Here is a 23684-nt window from a genome sequence, read left to right as displayed (position 1 = left end):
GGTTCTCATTAACACATTTTCATAACAATGGCCTCCAGGGCATCTTTGATCACTGCAAAGGATATCTATCACTTTCCATACCAGGTTCCGCTGTCTTTCTGCTTCAGTTTTCTGATTATACCACGGCTCATCTCGGAATGGTTCACTCTGCCACACGTATTTCAGGACAGTATTTATCAGTGCTTTACTGATCAGAATGCAGAGGTACACAATGAGGAATACATTCATTGACCTGAAACACAAGACAGGGATGTGACTGAGTTCCTGCTCCCTGAACAACTGAGACCTGCACAGCTGTGTGTCGAGACGAACACACCGTGACAGAACAGATTAGCAATAGCACAGCAATGAGTTTTAATGGCGTCTCCCCCAATCAACTGACACAGTGAAACAGAAATGTATCTGTCTCTCCTCTGTGGTCACCAGCTGTGATTCTAGATGCCACAAGGGAAACAGCTAAGTGAAGGGAAAGTCCTGTAAACAGGAGAGAAAACACCGCCACAACCACATTGCTGACCAGGGTTTCTGCACGGAGCAGGATTCTATCATTTAAAGAACATCCAGAAATCAATTTCTTCTACCACTGAGCATCAGTCAGTGAGTTCCAAATTTAGAGACTACTACCACCAAGGAGGGAGGGAGGGAGGGAAGTCCACGCTAAAGGCAATGCTCTCAGAGTGAGGATAATGCTGACTCCTTGGCCAAGGTCTTAGCAGACCTTGTGGAGAATCTGTGATTTTCCAGTATCTATTTCGAAACCTACTTGTCAATGTAGACTTCTGGAAATAAAGCATTCTTGCTTAAGAACCAAATCTGCATTTTCATCCTTGATGTAGCCAGAGATGGACCAGGAACCAGGATCGCATTTTGAGACTGACATTTCCAGTGTGTGCAGAAGACACCCTAACAGCCTTACCCCCGATCTCTACGCAGTGGGCAGCGTTTTGTTAAATAATTTGTATCCACTCAGCGGTCCACTGCAAGTCACGGATACGCTTTACACGAAGCAAAGACAAAGAAATTTTGGGCCACATTTTCTTATAAACTCGACTTTCTCCTTGACTCAGTTTTATAAGGATTTCATAGTTTACTAAAAGGAAGACTCTGTTCTCTCCTACTGATGCTTTCCTTAGTAAAACGTGGTTTTCAACACCCCAGATTAAAAATGGTCCTATTCGGACTTTTTCATGAAGTGGTGGGAGGGGCTGTTGAGCATTTGCAAATGACTGGGGACTGGGGCTTCCGGGCATCCACGGGCGTCCACGGGCGTCCACGGGCGTCCACACGAGGGAGCCTGCGGAAGTGGGCTTCAAGGTGTGAGGCCATTCACACCCCCACGAAATAAGACCGCTGATCTAAATAATTGGCTCTACTGTCTATGTAGACACCATGAAGAAACTGCTAATAAGGCCAAGAGAAAAACATTTTCATATGGACAGTGGTTTGGGATAGTGTTAAGTCACAGAAATTTATGCACTCCAACCAACGGGGGGGGGGGCTGAAACTTACTTTTCCACAGCAGATCGTTTCTGGGATTTTGACTGATAATTTAACGCCATTTTGGTTTCCATGCCTGTGTAAATAGCAACACCTATAACATAGAAGAATAAATGTCAGAACAATAGCATAACTATATTTGCCTTTACACAGTAAGTTACACACAGCTAAAAATTAAAATGGGATTTTGGATAAATTCTATTTTATCCAAAATTACATTTTTAATTTTACTAGGCAAGCTAGCTGTTCATAAACAGTCACACATCGGGATTCTTTAGACTAAAGGAATTCTTTTTCATTTCCTGCATAGAGAAAATCTGAATTTTTTTTTAAACTTCAGATTTTAATAAGTTGAGTTTTCCTACTATAGGGCACATCTATACATTTTAAGTTGTCTCATTTTAATTAAAATATAAAAATAACTCACCCCAAAATGGGAGATACTAACAAAGAAATGCAGCCACTAGAAGAAATTTGTGACCAGATATACTGTGTGAACTCTTCCAAAGACTCGCTTCATATTTCTGAGTCCAAAACTACAGGCACGTAATAGCGACACAGCACCCTCAGAGGCCGCTGCTTTACGGGCTGTGGTGGCGCACCAACCCCAGTCTTCTCAGGGAGGCAGGACCGTCGCCGCTGGCAGGTCTGCGGTGCCTCCAAGCACAAGGGATTCTTTCATGGTGCCACTATTTTAATTACGTAATGTACCTTAATTTTAGAGGCTATTATTAATAACTGACTAGTTCAAACATTTACCGAAGATTTTCTCGGTGTTCTTTAGTGTGGCTCCTCTAAGAAGCAAGTTTTCCGATCCTAATGGCCTGCAAAGACAAGGAGAGCCAGAAACAGGGCGATGAAGTCGTCACGAAGGCACGCCGCAAGGTAAAAGTCCATTCGTGTGCAGACAGACTTCATTTTAAGAGGAACCGGTCTAAATGCAGATTTGCTTATATTTACATTGGCAAAGTTGGCCTGGGTCCATGTGAAAGTGTGTGTGATCTTTACCTGCAGGAGGCTAAGCACTTGCTCTGCTGGAAGAGTTCCACGGAGTCCCAGCCTTGCAAGCACCTGCTGTCCCAGCGTGGCCCTTGTCAGGAATGCAGGCTCCCAGCCCCACCCTAGGCCCACTGAGGCAGATCTGAAAGTCTTAACAACATTCTGTTAAGAACTGCTCATGAGAGTGGTGGGATGACAAGTGGGGTCCCCATACCAGTGCCACCAGCAGCACCTGGGACTTGTCAAAAGTGTCGACTTGACAGACTGAACCAGAAACCGGCTCCTAACAGGCCTCAGGCTTGAGGATCGGTGGAATGGAGCACCCCCAAATGTTCTGGAAAAGTGGAAGGGTGGTGCCTGTGACTTAGGTGGCATCGAGCTGTTCCGATCCCATCCTTAGGGAGACTCAGAGTGTCTCATGTCATACAATCAAACTTTAAAGATGAAGGCCGGGACACTGCATTTATAAACACTGGCCATCAAGTCCACAGAGACCCTCGGAATGCAGGTGCCCTATACATCAGGAACAATTCGTGCATTGCTGCCTTGGGGGGAAAGAGGCAACAGCCACGGAATTTAAAAATCACTCATGTAAGAACAAGCATTGCCCTAAGCACTCAACACTCCAGAGGGAGCAACAGACAGAATCTGCCTCTAGAAGGTTCATATTCTAGTAGTTCCCTTTGTTGATGAAGTACATATGTCTTCTCATTTCCCGCAAATAAAACAGAAATGGGCAGCAGAATTCAACTCTACAAATTTTGCTATTGTCAGCATTCTACTGATTTTCTTTGGAAGGGAGAGGGAAAGAGTTGAAAGCATTTGCTGAAGTTTGCTTTTTTACTTTTTCAGTATATTTAATTTTCTTTAACTATACATCAAATGTTGAGAACTTACTGAACGCTATGAACTTAAAACGTGTTCAGTAAACTTGGCTGACACAGTTCAGGACTGTGTCCAGCTGAAGATGAGCCCGAGAGGGGGGTGCCGAGAGGGGAGAGTTGCCTGGGACGCACCTGACCCGACATGCCTGCCCAGGGCTGCCCGCTGGTCTCAACCCCTTCCCCGGGCCTGCAGCCATGAGCAGCCTGCCTGCCAGAACTCCCGGGGCTGCACGTTTGCGGCTGTCTGGCTGCATGGTAAGTGCTGTCAGCCTCTGTGAGCAACACTCCTATAATAATTCACATTGAACGTGCTCATGGAAACAAATGGCCCCTTTAAAAGGTGGCTCTCAGAAGTCTGAAAGTAATTTACTTTAAAAAGTACTTTGCTTCTAGTCTGGACAGGAGGATGAAGAAATATTACCCTGAATGGATTAAGAACTTACATATATAATTCATAACTGTCCATACCACAAATTTATAAATATCTTTAAATACCCAAATATTAAAAGCCTGAATAGTATAAATACATAAAAAGCTAAGTAGAATTGTTCTCAAAATACAAAACATATTGGTAATTACCTTCCCAAGCTGCTCAGCACTAAACTTTGTCTAAGTACAAAGCATGAAAAGCCTGCTCTATTTTTGGATTCATTTCATTAGTAGTACGAATAAATCTAACTCTATTACTTGTTCAAACACTAATTCACACAAGACACAGAAATACAGGTTGTTTCTCCAGAGTAACTAGGAATTAGCTGTAGACTAATATTTCAGAAAGACCATGGCAATGCCTTCATAAATTCTGAAAAGCACCAACTAACCAGCTGATAAATAATGATGATAAAAAACATGCTAGGAAGTGCACAAATTATTTCCTTAAGACAAATCGTTTCAGGGGCCTCCCAAGGAGATAAGCCCTAATGAATTATATTTCAGTAACATTATTTTGCAGCAATTTCCCATTGACTTTATTTTACATCTGAGCACTTTTTTTTAAAATATATGAAGTACTACCAGGACACCAGCAATTTGGAGACTGCTTAAATTGGAAAAATTAGTCTAACAACTGAGGTTTACAAAAAGGATCAACTTCTAAACCTACTTAAAGACAATTTCCTAAATTGTAGACCTTGAATACTTCAGCAGCAAAGAAGTGCCAGGATCTCGAAACAATGTCCAGGTAAAATGTCCACAGGCCCAGACGTAGCACAGAAGCAGAGAGATGGGGGCTGGGTGGGACCAGCTCACACCTGTGCTGACCACAGGCACGTGGGCAAACCCGCCTGTGACCTGCACTGGTCACAACAATGCCCGGATGACAGGGTCCTACATCCCGAGTGGATGTGAGCCTGTGCCAGGCCCTTGTGAGGCACATGCCCTCAAGTCTCTACGAAATCCAGAGCCAAAAATGTATCCCAGTGATGACTTTGAGGAGGCTCATACATTCTAATAAAAGGACTTCCAAGTCAGAAATCTCACAGCTTCATGGTTGATGACAACATACTTGTCTGTAAATTATGAAAGGGAATTTCTAATGGGGGGAACCGCACCCTCCCCTTTGCCTTAGAACTGTAAGATGCTCCTGAACTTTCCCTGCTCCAAGACCCTCAGCAGAATCTTGTGAGAGAACATTTCCCACCAGCGTCTTAATTCATTAACACCTACAGTGTACACACAAAAGAAATAAAAAAACACTAGAGCCAGGACTTCTGGGAAAGTAGAATTCTGTTTTCAAAGCCCAATAAGCAGCAACAAAAAACCCCCTAACTCTTATCAGTAAAAAAATTCACTTACAACTTAAAAATATAGAGAAAGAAATCTCTAGACGTGTTTAGAAGAAGCACATCTCCTTACCTCACCACGGGGTCATTCTGATCATTGTAAACATTTATGCGGCCCACAAACCTGGCAACAGAAAAGTGAGGTTACTGAGACGGCAGCAACTGGGAGAGGCAGACCGGAAGTGCCCTGTCCTGCACACCTGCCCTCCCGCCTCCAAGAAAGAAGATGTGGGCGCATGACCTGGGATTCTTTGCTCAAAAGCATATCCACATGTGGCGAAACCACTCTACCTTCCTCCTCTTTTCTCAGTTGACTACTTCCTATTCTTATGAACCCATGACTTAAATGATTTTCCTTCAAATCACTTTCTCAAAATACCGGAAAATTTTTTTTCTGCAACAAATTCAGTTCCATTAAGTCACTTCTAATGTTTATATAAGTAGCTATAGATTTAAATGTTGCTGGACTCTGAAAATATGTAAGCACCCTATTTTTTTTAACTTGGTCTTAACTGTTTAGCAGTGATTTACACTCTCTTTCCTAACAACTGGGCTGCCAGACTCTTTGGGGCGGAGAGCAAGAAGCACGCTGGGGATAGAGAGACACTGGGGAACACAGAGCCCGCTTACTTGTAGAGGTCGGGCTGCGGCTGCTCGCACTCAATGGTGGCGTGCAGGCCATCTACATCTTCTTCGGTATGAAATCCCTTTGTGTCTTGAACTGCGTAATGTGTCTACAGATTGACAAGAAATGGGAATTCACAACAAAATGAGAAACACAAACAAACCTAGCAGCCAACGCCTCCAATCAGGGCAGCCCCAGCATCGAATATTTTGTGCATATAAACAAGACCAATCACAAAGCCTGATTAACATAGGAGGAAAGTATAATAAAGAGTTTGCAAATGCTGAAGTTATCAATTTATAGATTACTACTGTTATTCCTATGTCTATTAGGTGTCAGAAAGTTCTTGCATTCTTACCTAGTGTCTTCAACTTAAAACTAACAGCAACACTTGGAATTCTTCAAAATTGGACACCTTCATTTATCTGTCACAGTGGTGACTATTAATTAGGCAACGAATTTAGAAGCTAAAATATTCCTTTTTGCTCATATAACACCCTATTGTGTGTGGAGAGCTGCCGTCAGGATCAGGAACTGCCTCGCCTGACACTGTTAGGGGAGTGTAGTAGGCTTTCTGCATAGCTCCTCACCTGGCCTCCGCCCAAGGGCCCCTCAAACCTGAATGTTCATCAGAACCCCCATGGGGGCCATGAGGCACTGACTCCTGGACCCCATGGGGGATCACGCAGGAAACGAAATTCGCAGCCCCACCCCAGAGCTTCTGCTGCCCTGGGGCAGGGGTGGGCCCGAGGACTGCATTTCCTACTCGATCCAGTGGGATGCCTGTGCTGCTGGTCTGGGGCCCTCCTGGGAGACCACTGGCCCAGATGGGATTAGTAAGTGTGACCAGGTGGGCTCACCTTGGGAGGAGGGAGGAAAGAAACGCTTGTGCAGGAGGGCCTGGGGAAGGAGAACGCATCTCTCCGTCTCTCTTATCTTTCTCTCTAATAATCAAGTGTTAGAGACGAATTGAAGGGTTCAATAAATCCACCACAGGAGATACAATCCTGTCAGCACCATCAGCATTTACAACATCTCAGAGGCATCTACTGTGCGTCGCACACTTTGGGAGACTTTCTAATTATGTCCTCACAAGGGCCCCTGGTAGGCAGGTCTGCCCGTTTTACAGACGTGAAAACTCCAGAGAGGTCGAAGGTCTGCCAGGGTCACACAAGCAGTACGTGTTACCAGTGCGGGAGTCCCGCTCCCTACTCCTCTTTTAAGGAAAGGGCTCAGATCTACCCAGCCCCCAGGCCAAACACAATGCACAGAAATGACACCAGAGGGCACACATTTAACATGCTGGGCACAACACACAAAAGGTCAAAGTGAAGCATGGAATCTGTAATAATGCCTGCCAGTCTGGACTGCTACAAAATTTTATCCTGAAAAGAGTGACGCACATGCAGGCCTGCAGCATCTGTTCAACAGCGATGCTGAGAAGCATCTGGACAACAACATCCCCCCCGAGGGACGGGAGGGGGAGGGCAGCCCGCTGCCAACAGCGAGGGTGTGCGGCTCTACTTGTTTTGTTGATTTATCACACACTTTATTTGTCCGGCATTTGATGATAAGAGAGAAAGATAGGAGGATATTTAGACACATTGTCGGGAAGGACAGGAACATACCGTTCCTACACTCCAGAGACCTGTGGCAGGTTACAATAAACACTTGACAACTACCCCTACCCCGGGATTTCCAGTCCCAGAATCACTGTTGCTCACAGCTGCTTGTGCCAGAAGGTCGACTCTCCTGGGGAATGCTACACAGAAAATGTGCAAGTAGGTGTCGGAAAAACCCCACAGGGCTTTATGCAATAATACCTTGAGTTATTCATAGAAGATTAGCATATCCTTTAGTCTTTTTGCAAAAAAAAATTTCTTTTTTCCATCCTAGAAATTACCTATATCCATAGGTATTGGTTAAGTACTGTGTTAGAATTCTAATTTTGTGAGCTGATGCCTTAGAAATAGTTGAATCCACTGAGACACGCTCACTTGTATAAATTTAAAAGCTTCCAGATTTCTAAAATAATGAAAACCTTAAAATTAACAGTGATATGTCCTATTCTTTCATAATTGTTAATTAAAATTTTGTAGCATCAGCTACCGGTACAGAATTCCATACTGAATGTAAGAAATTAATTATACCCTCAGATATTATTTAAGTATTTTAACAAAAAGACACTCATTGAAGTCACAGTGAGGCAAAATACAGACTCATGTGTGACTTCTCACAGAATTCCAGGGTCACGAAGACACTAATTTTGACCGGTAAAATGAAAACTTTCAAAGCTGCAACACTCTATTCATTACATCCTTAACTTTGTACCTCCCCTAAATGACACAGCTACATAAGTAACATGAAATTATTCCTGTTAACTCAAGATGGTTCCATATCACAGATACTGAGGGTGGAAAGAAAAAAGTACAAAATAGAAAGAAGCAAAAGTCAAAAAACAATTTGGTCAGCCTGACTCCCTGGGTTTTCACTGAAAACACTGATTTTCCAAACATGATGTATTCACTAGTTTCTAGCCACACGAGCACAGCTGGGGATGGAAGGTAAGGCCCTGCACAGGGTCTCCAACAAAAGGCACGTTACTTTGTGACTTGATTCTCCATCTAAGCTGGCGGTTGTCACATGGCAGGTCCCATCTCCACGGCTACTAGAGAGGAAGATCAGGTCACAGGGGAAGGTCTCATCCTCCTTGACCATGACGATGTCCCCAACCTGCAGGACAGACAGACAGTGCCATGAAATAAACCTGCTTCTGTGCAGGTTTTTCTTTTTCTAAAGTGCCAGTCGGTGATAATCGCAGATACCATTATGGTGTTTGTTTACAGGAGGATATGTGGATGCTAATGTAACTCTAGAGAAAGACCATCTAAACCAAGGACAGACCAGGTGAGGTTGCAATGTACCAATTTTAGATTTGTGAATTATCAAAGTGCATTATGATTAAATATTTCACAATGGAAATATAGACAAACATCCATAGCAGGCTTATCCTTGATTCAGCCTAGCAGGATGAATTCTAGTGTCTCATTAATGTGTCCAAGAGGGAATTATTCTTGTAAGAAGGTGCTGATTTAAAATTAGGTTCTATAAACCAGGTATAAGAGTTGTAAAAGCCGGCTGAAAAACAGAGCCAAGATACTATCCAGATCACTCAAGCATGACCAAGATTAAAGCAGAAGTGACAACCACACACATTACAAAAACTAGAGCAAAAATGAGCCAAGAATATTTGTCATATGGATTTTTAAAGAAGATGAAATCATCCCAGTTTTAGTACCATCACCAAGCAAGACATCTGATTTCCCAAAAAGGCCCATTTTCTCCAACTGTGACTTTAGACTTTGGGTCTAGAAGGTAAGTAACCATCAAAACCCCACCAATCTAGACCCCACCAAGCTAGAGGGTTCAAAATCTTCCCAATTGCTTGGATGTTCCTGCTGCCACGTGCAAAGCACTCCCAGAATCAGGATATTGCCACATTTCTGACTGTATCATAAGTGGAGTTCCCTGTCACACTGCACTGTTGTTCCAACTGAGTGTCTGAGAACTTAAAATTGGAGGACTGATCCTCAAACAGACCTCCCGGTTCAGTGAAATTCCTATCAAAATCCTGGCAAAGATTTTGTAGAGAGACGGGCTTACTCTAAAGCTTATGTGGAAAGGGGTAGGCCCTAGAACAGCTCCAACAGTCTTTAACAAGAAGAGTGAAGTGGGGGCATCACGCTGCTGACAGGAAGGCTCCCCCCATGCAGCTGCAGCGGCCGGGACTGTGCTGCGCCTGGCGGAGGACTGGCCAGAGGCCCGTGAAATAGAACAAAAAGCACTGAAACTGACCCACACAAACATGCATTCTGACTTCTGACAACGGTACAAAAGCAATGCAGTAGAGGAGGGACAGCCTTTCCAAAAATGATGGTAGAACAACTGGGCAGTCATAAGTAAAAAAACCAGGGAACTTTGCCCTGGCTGGTGTGGCTTAGTGGATTGAGCACAGGCCTCCCAACCAAAAGGTCGCTAGTTTGATTCCCAGTCAGGGCACATGCCTGTGTAGTGGGCCAGGTCCCTGGCACGGGGTGTGTGAGAGGCAACTGATCGATGCGTCTCTTGCATAACGATGTTTCTCGGTCTCTCTGCCTCCCTTCCTTCCCTTTCTCTAAAAACAAATAAATGAAACCTTTAAAACAGAGGGAGGAACTTTGCCCTAAACCTCACATTTTAGATAAAAATTAATTCTAAATGAATCATGAAGTTAAATGTAAAACACAAAACTGTGAAACTGTTAGAAAAAAGCATAGGAGACCATCTCTGGACTCCAGGTTAGGCAAAGAGATCTTAATCTTGACACTGAAAGCACAGCCTATAAAAGGAAAGAAAAAAATCAATAAACTGGACTTCCTCAAAATTTAAAAAATTTTCTTTGTGAAAACCTCATTAAGGGATTTCTGACAACTAATATTTAAACTATACGAACATTCAAAATTCATCAGTAAAAATCCCTGCCCCACCAAGAGCATGTAAGATGACAAATAAGAGCGTAGGAAGATATTCAACATAGTTAGCCACCAGGGAAATGCAAATTTAAACCACACTGAGATATCAGAATGACTAAAATTAAAAACAGTGCCAACACCAAATGCTGACAAGAATGTGGAGGAACTGGATCTCTCATACACTGCTTACGGGAAAGTAAAATTGTCCAGCACTCTAGGAAAATTTTTGACAATTCCTTTGAAAACTAAAAATGGATTTACTCTATGACCCAGCAATTCAACTCTTGAGCTTTTATACCAGAGAAATGGAAGTTTTATTCACACAAAAATCTGTACACATATCTTCATAGCAGTTTTATTCATAATAGCCCCAAACTAGAAAATACCTAAATGTCCTTCAATCTTTGAAATGTAAACCAACTCCTGCCTACCCGCACCACGGTCTCCAATAAAAGCAAGTAGCCACTGGTGCACACGTCTGGGTGAAATCAAGGGAATCAGGCTGAGTGAAAAAAGCCAGTCCCAGAAGGTTCCAAACTGCGTGATCCCATTGATGTAATGACATTCTTGAAGCTGATGGACAGATTGCAGGTTTCTTTTCCCGTGGCCTCGCGCCGCCTCTGAAGGCCTGAGCCAGGAGGGCCCTGGACCTGCAGGGAACAGGGTGCCTGGACTTGCAGGGACAGCCTGATCTTTCTTCCTCGTCTGACACAGTCCACTCGGAATCCTCAGCTTAGAACAGGCTGGATACAGAGCAGACATTTCCCATAGGAGAGCAGTGCATTAAAAATTCCATTTTCTGCTGGTAGACACTGTTTAGGTGTGTTTTTAAAGAAAGAGACATTTATTAAAAGTAACAAATTGCTAGTTATAAAAATAGTCATGGGGATATAAACTATAGAAATACAGTCAATGATACTGTAATAACTATGTATGGCGCCAGATGGCTACTAGACTTATGGGCGTGATCAATTTGTAAGGTATCTGACTGTCATACACCTGAAACTAATACAGTATGTCAACTGTAATTTTAAAAATAATGAAAAAAAGTACAGATGGCTTTACAAAGGAAATAGAAGTGTTCAAGGAAACTGCATTTAGGGCCTGGGGTCCCTTGGCAGGAGCCTGTTAACACACACACTGGGTCCCCACTGCTATTCCCACAGCTGCGAGGCCCGTGCACCCAGCCCCTCACCTCCCCAACCCCATGACCACTGGGAAAACGTCGCCAATACAGACTGAGGGGAAGCTCATTCAGAATTACTAAAACACCCGGACAGTAAAATTTATAAAGCAAAGAAAAGGGTGTTTAAAAACTTTAAAATACATACAATAGCATGTGTAATACATAACATCTGAAAGCAGGTTAACAGAGATGGATCACATGCTGATGACATGTGAACATGCCTCCTAATGTGTATTCTTATATCCTTATACCCTGTCCTTTCCTGAGACAACCACTGATCCCTAGGCTGACGGGGCCACCCCTCTTCAGGATGTACCTGACGGTGAAGGCCCACTTCCCTGTCACTTTGTGATGAGGGCTGACAACACTCCTTTACTGAAACTTCCTGATGGCTCCACCACAATTTCTGATCAGGAAAGCAGCCCAGAGAGACAGTGGAGCTGCCAGACAAGAAGAAGGGTCAGTCGGTAGGCGGGGGAGAAAAGGTGTGGGCAGGGTGACAAGGATGGGAGGAAGTGACGGAGGAGGACAGTTGGGCTCCACCCCTAGGGTCACAGCTAAACATTACCCCAGACAAACTGTAAAATTACACCTATGACTTTTATACATATAGGTGCTTCTAAACAGCTAGTAGAGGTGTGAATGTAATCCACTTAATTTAAACACATATTTGGAGACATAAAATTACATTAGTTAATCATTCATTGGAAAAAATGACAGTGAAAACTTTGGTGAGGCCAAAATGGATGTGTAGGTAGATACGCTGTACCTCCTTGCACAACCAAAAGAAGGACAACAACACATTTAAAAACAAAAAACAACCAGAACTGCCACAAAATCGAACTGTATGGAAGTCTGACAACCAAGGAGTTAAAGAAGAAACATTCATCCAGACCAGTAGGAGGGGCAGAGACGGGCAGCTCCGGCAGAGAGGACTCATGGCAAGGCGGTGGCTGGAGAGCCAGGTGGGAGAGACGGTGGCTGGTGGTCCCACATTTCTTTTTTTTTTTTTTTTTAATTTTATTTAGTTATTTTTCAAGTACAGTTTTTTGTCTATTTTTCCCATCCCAGCCTCCCCCCGCCCCTTGCTCCCCACCTCCCTCCCATTTCCACCCCCCCCTTAGTTCTCGTCCCTGTGTCCTTCCTATTTGTTCCTCCAAATCCCTCCCCCTTTTTCCCCTTAACTTCCCTTCCTTCTCCCCTCTGGTCACTATCCCCTTGTTCTCTATTTCAGTGTCTTTGTTTTTTGGGTTTTTTTTTTTTCTGCTTGCTTGTTTGTTTTGTTGTTTAGCTTCCTGTTAAAGGTGAGATCATATGGTGGTCCCACATTTCTGTGAGGATAAACTGGGAGGAACTACTGAGGAATGAGACAGACCACACAACCCAACATTCCAGTGTGGGGAAATAAAGCCTCAAAGCCTCTGACTGAAAACACCTGTGGGGGTTGAGGCGGCAGGACAAACTCCCAGCCTCACAGGAGTTTTCATTGGGGAGACCCACAGTGTCCTAGAATGTACACAAACCCACCCGGGAACCAGCACCAGAAGGGCCCAGTTTGCTTGTGGGTAGCGGAGGAAGTGACTGCAAACCACTGGAGAGCTGAGCAAGTGGCACTGTTTCCTCTCAGACTTCTCCCCCACATACAGTGCCATAACACAGCAAGGTGGGTTTCCCCTCACTGGCGAATACCTAAGGCTCCGCTCGCCCCTTACTAAGTAACAGGCACTTGGAGACAAAGAAATACGGTCCAAATGAAAAGAACAGATCAAAACTTCAGAAAAAGAACTAAGTGATGAAGAGATAGCCAACATATCAGACACTGAGTTCAAAACACTGGTAATCAGGATGTGCACAGAGATGGTTGAGTATGGTTGCAAAATAGGGGGGAAAGTGAAATAAAGAAAACTATATAGGGAACCAATAGTGAAGGGAAGAAAACTGGGACTGAAATCAACAATTTGGACCAGAAGGAAGAAGTAAACATTCAACCAGAACAAAATGAATAAACAAGAATTCAAAAAAATGAGGAGAGGCTTAGGAACCTCCAGGACAACTTTAAACATTTGAACATCCAAGTCATAGGGGTGCCAGAAAGACAAAAGAGCAAGAAATTGAAAACTTATTTGAAAAATTAATGAAGGAGAACTTCCCTAATCTGGCTAAGGAAATAGGCTTCCAGGAAGTCCAGGAGGCTCAGGGAGTCCCAAAGAAGTTAGACCCAAGGAAGCAAACATTGAGGCACACCATAATTACATTATCCACGATTAAAGATAAGGAGAGAATCTTAGAAACAGCAAGAGAAGAGGAGACAGTTGCCTACAAAGGAGTTCCTGTAAGAGTATCAGCTGATTTCTCAAAAGAAACCTTACAGGCCAGGAGGGGCTGGAAAGAAGTATTCAAAGTCATGCAAGGCAAGGACCTACATCCAAGATGACTCTATGCAGCAAAACTATCATTTAGAATGGAAGGGCAGATAAAGTGCTTCCCAGATAAGGTCAAGCTAAAGGAGTTCATCATCACCAAGCCCCTATTATATGAAATGTTAAAGGGACTTATCTAAGAAAAAGATCAAAATTATGAACAGTAAAATGACAACAAACTCACACCTATCCACAATTGAACCTAAAAAACAAAACCAAAAACAACTAAGCAAACAACTAGAATAGAAACAGAATTACAGAAATGGAGATCACATGGAGGGTTATCAAGGGGGAGAGGACAGGGAGAGAATAGGGGAAAAGGTACATGGAATAAGAAGCATAAATGGTAGGCACAAAATAGGCAGGGGGAGGTTACAAGTAGTATAGGAAATTGAGAAGCCAAAGAATTTATATGAACCACCCATAGATGTGAACTAAGACTGGGGGGAATGCTGGTGGGAAGTGGTGCAGGACAGAGGGGAGGAAAGGGGAGAAAAAATGGGACAACTGTAATAGCATATCAATAAAATATACTAAAAAAAAACTCAGTGAGTTTTTAGAACTGATTTCCACAATTTCCAACTACTAAAGTTTTATATTAATATGATTTTTGCCTTGCTCTAAAACAGATTTTCTTTTTTAAAAAATATTTTTAAATTTCTTATTTATTTACTTTTAGAGAGAGGGGAAGGGAGGGAGAGAAACATCAGTGTGTGGTTGCCTCTCACGTGGCCCCCCATTGGGGACCTGGCCTGCAACCCAGGCATGTGCCCTGACTGGGAATCGAAACAGCGACCCTTTGGTTCATAGCCCGAGCTCAATCCACTGAGCTACACCAGCCAGCTAAAACAGAGTGTCTAAAAGTGTTTAGAGCTTTTCTCTTTTTGACTGGCTAGTACAATTCAGCAATTTTCAAGTGGTGTGCTGCAAGAATTTTTAAAACACACAATACCTAACTATTAGGGGCACTTGACATCTTTTCCCTTAGATTGTCCAAAAAAAAAGACAACAGCCAACATGTAAGTGAATGAATCAAAATTATACCTATTTTCTTTTTGTCAGATCAGCAAAAAACATACTTTTGTTGGGACACGGAATTTTAGTAATGAGCTTATGTGCGCCAGGAGATGACAGACATTGAAAATTGCTGGTATAACCTCATACACTTCGGGCAACCCTGGTGGAGCTGCTGATAGTGGTGGGACAGGGTGTATCTGGGAAATTTCTGTACCTTTTGTTCGCTGGGAACCTAAACCTACTCTAAAAAAAATAAAGTTTATTAAAACTCTAAAAAGTAAGTAAGTAAGTAAGTAAGTAAATAAGTAAAAAAAGAAAAGCTAGTGTAAGAGTTTGCCTGAAATATTTGGGGAAAGAGGTTATAGTCTGGGTGTCTAATCAATAAAAAAACCTGTCACATTGGTGGTTTTTTTTTTAATTGTTACTGGCTTTAGGCCAGGTACTTGTGTCAATTATCACTCACTCTCAGCTTTCGGCTCTGCTTCCGAACTAGCTTGCCGTGCTGGATGAAATGGACAGGGCACTGGTTCATGGCGTTATCTGCTTTATGGCGAAGCCAGTCTTCATAGCCCTGAAAGAACAAATAGAAAGAATCCCATGTGACAAGTGAGAGAAACATGGAGGGTCCCTCAGCTCTGAGCCCTACCTTCTGGACTTTGCTTTGAGGGGCCACGAGTGTGAGTAAGATATAGCCAGGCCCAGCCCACCGGACAAGTGGAGTGGCCAGGAGCCCTGTGGCCCCGTGCTCCCAGCTGTGCCCTGAGAAGGACTACGAGGCTGCAGTAAACCACAAGACATCTTGTAGCCTCGTTTTTCTCACACCTGAAACCCACCCACTGGTGAGTCCTGGCACTTTTCCCACAAGTGGGTCCTAAATCTTCCACTTCTTTGTGTCCCCTGGTCACCATGCTGGTCGAGGTCCCACCCTTCCTTGGCCCTCCCTGGACTGAATGAGGACATGACTAAGCCAGTCACTCCTGGAAGCCCCAACTATGTATCATCTAATGGTGTTTTCCCAAACTTTATCCTGGCTCGACATATGGAATGGCCATTCTCGAGTCCACTGAGGTAACACACCAGGTGGCTCACTGTCAGGGCCATGGTCTGGGGTCCCTGAGGGGCCAGGGTCTCTCAATGGTCTGAGGTCTGGGGCAGGGGTTTTCCTGTTCCCCTTCCACTGCACTCACCTGGTACCCCATCCAAGTGCATGTATCAGAGAGGCCCCTCCACTAAGACCATAATGCCCTATAATGCACGTGTGGGTGTGTGTATATATGTACACACATGTGCGTGTGTGTACATGTGCATGTACACATGGCTTCTTGGTGTCTGCCTCCCTCACTGGAATGTCTCTTGTTCAACATTATCATCTCTAGGGCCTACAAAAGACTCAGTGCATGAAAGAAGCTCAGTCATATCTGTAGAATAAATGAATAAACGATATGTATAATGCAGAAAATTAGAAAAGAAAAGCAGTTTTTAAACGGTGTATCTAGGCTGTGTCCCACTGTGTCTTCTGCCTGGTTTTCCCATCTCCACTCTGCAACTCATGCAGGAGAATGCGTTTTTGAAGAAAAAATCAGGACATAAATAAAAGAGTCAGAAATAACTCCCCCAAATCACTTTTTACCTTATATATTACAAAAGTATCATGTGGTCTGTGGGCAAAACTAAGAAATACATAAGTCACCCCTCCCCACAAAGAAACCAATCCTATCATTCCGCAAAATACATTAATATAGAAATTATTACCATATCGATATAATTATATATAAACATAATTTTAGCCTATGGGGTGTGGTTTTTCAAAATTAGAAACATACTGCACATACTATTCTACTTTGTACCCCTGTGATATCATGGACATTTTCCACAGCATTATGGGTTATAGTTATCAATGTATTTCTGACAAACATCTTTACAATTATATTTTTGTACATATCCATTATATATTCTTAGTTATAGATTCTTAAAAAGAAAATGTTTAAGTCAAAAGATGGATAAAACTTTTAGGCTTTTAATATGAACTGAACGAAAGTCCTTAAGAAACTCAGTACCAGTTACATTTCTACCAGATGAACTTAAATATTCTACCTGAAAAGCACAAGTGAGACCATACATAGTTCCTGACTATGTCTTTTACTGAATCTGGCCACACAGATTCTTAGCAAACTGAGTAAAATTCTGGATTCACTGTGATACCCACAAAAAGCTGGGTATAGTTCTACATGCACATATACATTTTATTGATGGCAATAAGCACTGGAAATTACCAGTATGAGCTGTTTCTATGTCAACTCAGATACCAGCTCAAGCCTTGTAAAAGCAGCCTGACCTAATTCTCATAACTAACAACTCTGCTAAATCCCTTTGGTCTTGAATAGGCATAATTTCAAATTCTTTCTCCAACAGGAGAAAACACACACTTTCCAACCAAGCATTTGGTATTTTCTAGATTAACATGCCTTTGAATTGGGTTTCGCTGGATGTGAAAGTGCACTTGAGTTAAGGGGGATGAATTACTACTTCTCTGTAACATCTCCCAGCACATGAAAGGGAAGCCAGCTGCCCCAAGAGCTGTCTACAGCTTCAGAGGTGGCTACACATCAGCCCATGAGCTGTCACGGAGTGGAAGTTTTCTGGAACTAGATAGTGGTGATGGCTGCCACACTAAACTAGCTAACTGGACAGTATAAATTAAATAACTGAGATGCAGTCTTGTTGTTAGTCACTGGCTTTATTCCTCTGGACCAGAAAGAACAATCTGATCCACACCGAGTCAGGCCTTAGCATGCTCTTGTGAAGCCACACCCCAGACCCTCTGCAGGAAGCAGCAGAGCCTTCCAGCTGAGATGGTGGAAAACGAGTCAGGTTGAGCAACTCACCTGACATCACACACCACCTCTGGCTGACTCAGGTGAAAACCATAGTTTCCTCCTCACACTCACAGGGCACCAAATTAGCAACTAAGTTATATAATCTCTATTATTTTAACTTGAGTTTCAATCTAAAAAAGTATAAAAATGAACTTTTAGAATACAGTTTAATTTTTCTATAAAATGGCTAACACAAATCTGATTGCTTTGGTCAAGAGGTGATATTATACAACAAAAATCACAGCCTTCTCCCTCTGTCTGTAAAATTCTTACCTGTTTGATAGCTGTGACAGTAATGACAAAGAACAGTGGAAGTCCACTTGTTACTGGACTTGTGGGTGTATCGATAATCAACTGCAAGTAAAAGAGAATGTAGAGCCATTTTCAAAAACATGCATTAGTGACTTTAGACAGACTGACAGGCCCCATTATACCACCACCTAACACTTGCTTTTACTTATTTCAAATTGCTTGACTGTTACCCCACTTTATCCCACCACTAGAGATACATTGGCTAAGAAGTATATCATCCTATTTTACTATAAAACTGAGGGGCAGTTCTTTTAAATTAAGGGAAATGCTTAAGAAAATGACGTTAGCTGTGGCAAAGACACAAGTCTGATGCCAGTGTACATTTTATTTTAATTTACTATCCTGTTTCTGGTGCCGCACTTCAACTACATTATTTGGATAACTTAATGTGGGGGAATTAAAAAAATCCTTCAGTTGTATTTTGAATGATTGAGAAAAACTGGGTTGCTGTTCTTAAAATATATTTGCTCTATTGCTCCCTAATTCAAACCTCACCGTGGTTCTCACTCTCCTTCCCTTAATGTTTTCATTGGAGAATCTGTGCGTGCTCAGGAAGGGTAACAATGCTTAGCTGGGCTGGCAAATTTCTCCTAAAGATCAGGAAGCTCCTGACCGCCCCTCCAGTGCGGGCAGGTAGCCAGAACCAACTCAAACACAGAGTGCTCCTGCGTGTGTTTCAGCATATAGGTCTCTCTGAACCAACACGCTGTCCTTGAAAAAAATAGAGGAGGAAACTGGATGAGTGGCACCGAGTCCTCGCTCCTTCCTTGTTAGCAACCATGGTTCATCACCCGAGACTAAAGGGCCACTGGCCTTACCTGGACCAGAAATATGATAAGAAAATAAAAGTTGGCGATTCTTCTGAATTGTTCAAATAAATTCTTGGGTATGAAGTTCCAAAATGTGTACTGTAGAAAAGAAAAACAAAGAAGTGTCATTTTGATCACAGTTTACTCTACATGATAAGTAGCAGCACTGGATCTCAAGGTATAAAAAGTTTAGTTTTAGATACAAAACTTATAATTCAACCTGTAGAGTGTTTGTGGACATTTTATCAATTTGTTAACCACAAAAACAAACCACTAACAGAGAATGTGTTCTCTAAGAGTAGAAAATGTGACTTACCTTATTATAGATTAATCAAAGTAATCAAAGTAATGCAAAGTAGCTTAATAATAGTTTTTATTATCAAAATGTCTTTCATAAAGTATAAACCTATGATTATTAAATCAAAAGATACACGTTTAGCATTTTTCCTGGATTGTCATTTCTTCATAAGCTCTTTTGGTGTGTGACGAGATGCTCACAGAAAGCTGAATCAGAAGCCGGCGTTGTCAGGTGTTCCCCAGCAGCACACACAGAGCCCTTCCTCCTGGTTTAGAAGGAGTGGAGGAGCAAGCGGGGAGAAAAGTTCTGGTTGTCACTTACAGTCCAAACCCTGCATTTTTGCCACGGGAGGAGACGTTCCCTAACTCTCGTGCTGAAGACAACAATGTCATTAATCTACAGTAAACACTGAGTTGGAGTGTTTACTGTAGTGTTTAAAATGGTTTAAAACAGTTTTAAAATTGTTTTAAAAATTCTATTTGACAAGTTTTTGTCTTTATGAAGATAGCCTACTGAAGAGTGAGAAAGGGCTCTGTCCAGTCTGTACGGTGACCCTGGCCTTCATCTGTACAACGAACAGAACCTAACATCGGCTCCCGCCAGGCGTGTTTGCTGGCGTTGCAGACCCAAAGGTTAGTTACCCAGCTCTCCTACCAAGAGATCCTTTAATGTCAGAATCTCAAACACAAGTTCTTGAAAAGAGACTATAACAAGCAAAGTCTGGCATGGCCCTAATATCCGATGTATTCTGAATTTGGTTTTTATATCAATTTCACTGTATAGTCACAGTTTAAATAAAAAAGTCCTTTGCCTTAAGTTACTGACTGCTTAGAAAGTACACAGGGAATTTCCATTTTCTATCTAATTTACATTTACGAATTCATAATGAAGTTCATTAATGAGCAGGAAAACAAAGGAGTCGTCCCCTGGTCCCATGACAATTACGGACATATTTTTAGTTCTCTTTTAAAGTTGGCCCCAATAAATTACTCTACAGGGCCTCCAGAGGTTTAGAAAAGAAATTAATTTTCTAGGTCCTAAACCCACCACACTGTACCCACCCTTACCTCCCATGTATGATTTCATGCCAGTTCTTTACAGGATATACTATCTTCTCTCAGTGACTTGTCTTTCAATTCTTTTAACAGTATCTTTTGAAGAGCAGAAACTTTTAATTTTAATAAAGTCCATCTTATCAATTTTAGCTTTCATGGTGAGTGTTACTGGCTCTGTATCAAAAAACTCATTGCTAAACTCACGGTCACCTAGATTTTCTCCTGTGCTATCATCTAGGATCTTTATGGTTGTGCATTTTACATTTAGGTCTATGATCAGTCTATTTAGAGTTAACTTTGTGAAAAGTATAGAATCACTGTCTAGATCAGCATTTTTCAGACATTTTCATCTCATGGCACACATAAACTAATTACTAAAATTCTGCAACACACCAAAAATATATTACATTTTTTGCCAATGTGACAAAAAATTGGTATAAATTTGATTCATTCACATCATGGCTGTTGTGTTAGTTGTTGTCATTTTTAAACTTGACAATCTAAGGGAAAAGAGGTCAGTGCCTCTGACTAAACAGTCAGGTGCTGCTGTTTTAAAAATTCTTGTGGGGGCCCTGGCTGGTGTAGCTCAGTGGATTATAAGCACAGGTCTGTGAACCAGAGGATCACAGTTCGATTCCCAGTCAGGGCACATGCCTGGGTTGCAGGCTGGTTCCCTGCAGGCCAGTTCCCAGCAGGGGATGCATGAAAGGCAACCATACATTGATGTTTCTCTTCCTCTCTCCTTTCCCTCTAAAGATAAATAGATAAGATCTTAAAAAAAAATTCTGTGGCACACTGGGTGAAAATTGCTGGTCTAGATTTTTTCCCCCCTTGCACGTGGATGTCCATTTGTTTTAGTGCCATTTGTGGAAAAGACTTTTCTTTGTCCATTGTACTGCCTTTGCTCCTCTGTCAAAAATCAGTTGATTATATTCCTGTGGGTCTACACCCGGGCTCTCCATTCTGCTCCGTTGATCTCTGTCTGCTCTTCCGCAGCTGTACAGGAAGTATCAGGTCAGGCAGTATCCGTCTTCCAAGTATGTTCTTCTCTTTCACGCTGTGTTGGTTATTTGGGGTCTTTCGGATAAGCCTTAGATGTCGATTAGAATCAGTTTGTCGGTATCTACAACATAACTTGATGGGATTTGTTAGCACTGTTGAATTTATAGACTAAGAACTCACATCTTAATAATGTTGAGTCTTCCTACTCATGAACACAGAGTATCTCTCCATTTACTTAATTCCTCTTTGACTTCTTTCATTGATGGTTTAGTTTTCCTCATATAGATATTACATTATTTTATAGTATGTATACTTAAGTATGTATGTGTTTATTTTCTTTTGGGCACTAATGTAAATGGTACTGTGTTTTCAATTTTGAATTCTGGTCTTCCAGGTAACCAGCACAAATTTGGAATTTAAAGTCAGTTAAATGGTTTATTTATTCTAATCATGCATGGAAGACCCATGCTACTGCTTTGACATTAAGTTTTGTAATTTCCATGTTTCACAGAAAAATTACTACAAGTTATTACTCTGATTATTACTACAAGGTGATTAAAAAAGTTAATTCCTGATAATGTATGATAGTAAAATTGAAAACCAAATGAGATCATTTAAACATTCATGACTGCATTAACAGTAACATGGATAAAATAAAATGAACATTACATATGTTAGAGCTGGAAAAATGATAATGGTGGGCCAATTGTACATTTTTCATCTTCATTAAGTGATCTAAATATTTGCTTAGACATGCGGGCCACAATATAATGTAACGCTTTGTGTATTACAAGGAATAATAAAACACTTTGACCTGTATTGGGCTATTAACTCCTGCCTTCTGTTGTGACACAGTCACTAGAACGGTACTTAACAGTCAACCCCCCGGCATTCAGCCACAGGCATGGGGTGAAATGGGGTTTTCTCACTGTAAGAAAACTGAGAAGTCTGAGTCAATCAGAGAATCTCTCTATACGATAAGGCGTTTTGGGAAATGTTAAATGACACAAGACAATTAGTACTCCTGGCATTTATTTAACATCACGAAAAACTACATACTGGAGTCTCTGCACTTGTTCTGTGAGTCGTTAGTCCTGACAGGAGAATGCTGCAAGAGCATCTGAGCTCATTTTTGTCCAATCTCTTCTCCTTTGTGCACGTGTCTGCTCTGGTTCTGAGTCACTCGCCGAGAGCACGGCTCATGACAAAGAAGAGAACAGTCTCACCTGGTCTACCTTTAGTCATGTGGTGAAAGAAAAACTCCAAGAGAAAAGCCCTGCACGCTGTTCTTCTTTGCCAGCTGCCAGGAAGTAAAATGAGAGCACCTGGAAAGCACACAAAAGCCTCGGCTACTGTGACCTGAAAGTGGATCCAGCACCACAGTCGTGCCAGGGGCAGTCATAAAGGCTCGCCGGCGGCCAGGCGCAGTGCAAGGGGCAGTCATAAAGGCTCGCTGGCGGCCAGGCGCTGCTTCCTGGGAAAGGCAATCAACTCACATGGAGTTGAAGTTTCTCTTTCATTTGTGATTGGGAGACAGGAGGGTAAAAATAGAAAGTTATGCTCAAATTCGGGATGACTAATGTTGGATGGGTGAGCAGAACAGTGCAAGAGGCAGTGCTGGCTCTGCAGAGGGGGTGCACAGCTGAAGGATCGGCTCATCCTCGTTGTTCTGAGTCTTGGTGTCTTCAGGAATAGGCTGGGCTTAATAAATAATAGGGACCTCACTGGGTTGTTTTAGAGCTTAAATGACATGGAAGTCATGAAGAACACTGCTCATATCTAACTGGTAGAGGTAATTTTCCCTCGCCAACACTCAAGAATTACTTAGCTTTGTTGAAGGTTGGGAGTGACAGCACATCTGAGCCTACTATTTAATTATGTAGCATCTTAGGGCAGAGCTGGGAGCTGCATGAATTTCATGCCCAAAAGTACAGTTTTGTGAAACCAAAGAAGTGCTCCATTGTTCTCTTGGGTCCAGGATCTGCTAGCAGGGTGAGCTGAGGTGGGCCCTGGGTAGCGGTTCTGCATGTGGTCAGGAGGGTGGAAAGGGGGTCATGCTGGGGAGTAATTTCATGGTTTTCCTTTTTCTATCTGATGCCTGTCTAGTGTGTCTTCCCCAAAAAGGAAATGGACCTCAGATCAGTCACTGATCACCCTAACTGTTCTATGCTGCAGGTCCAGAAGTTTAACATAATTAGATTGGCCTTTTCATCCTCTAGTATAAAGATGCCCATGATGAATGGGACTGACTGAGCATTCACTTCTGAGTTCTGTGAACTTCAGAAGTCTTAGCTAGCAGTCTTCCGTGAAGGTGGAACTATAACTTGTCTTTCCAAGAAAAGGTAGATACATTACCACAAACATATTCTCCAAACTTGGTTGTGCACTTAAGTTCTACAGATTCAATCATAT

General features: G+C 42.3%; 1 protein-coding gene across 6 annotated transcripts in view; it reads right to left on the bottom strand.

Annotated features, from left to right (window-relative positions):
* The window catches only part of ATP11A (ATPase phospholipid transporting 11A), a 140869-nt gene that overhangs the window by 45527 nt on the left and 71658 nt on the right, over positions 1-23684 (bottom strand). For all 6 annotated transcript variants that reach the window (XM_037140936.2, XM_037140945.2, XM_037140956.2 and 3 more), the window contains exons 3-11: positions 18927-19016; positions 18070-18150; positions 15384-15491; positions 8391-8519; positions 5792-5895; positions 5235-5285; positions 2257-2321; positions 1510-1591; positions 82-232 (exon numbers count right to left, since the gene is read on the bottom strand). In XM_037140936.2, coding sequence (XP_036996831.2) covers positions 82-232; positions 1510-1591; positions 2257-2321; positions 5235-5285; positions 5792-5895; positions 8391-8519; positions 15384-15491; positions 18070-18150; positions 18927-19016 — 861 coding nt within the window. The remainder of the gene's footprint in view (positions 1-81; positions 233-1509; positions 1592-2256; positions 2322-5234; positions 5286-5791; positions 5896-8390; positions 8520-15383; positions 15492-18069; positions 18151-18926; positions 19017-23684) is intronic.

The sequence above is a fragment of the Artibeus jamaicensis genome, unplaced genomic scaffold (assembly GCF_021234435.1).
Source record: "Artibeus jamaicensis isolate MK-2021 breed Jamaican fruit bat unplaced genomic scaffold, CSHL_Jam_final scaffold_833, whole genome shotgun sequence".
Lineage (NCBI taxonomy): Eukaryota > Metazoa > Chordata > Mammalia > Chiroptera > Phyllostomidae > Artibeus > Artibeus jamaicensis.
Note: the sequence above shows the minus strand (reverse complement) of the source record. Positions and strands in the feature narration are given on the sequence as shown.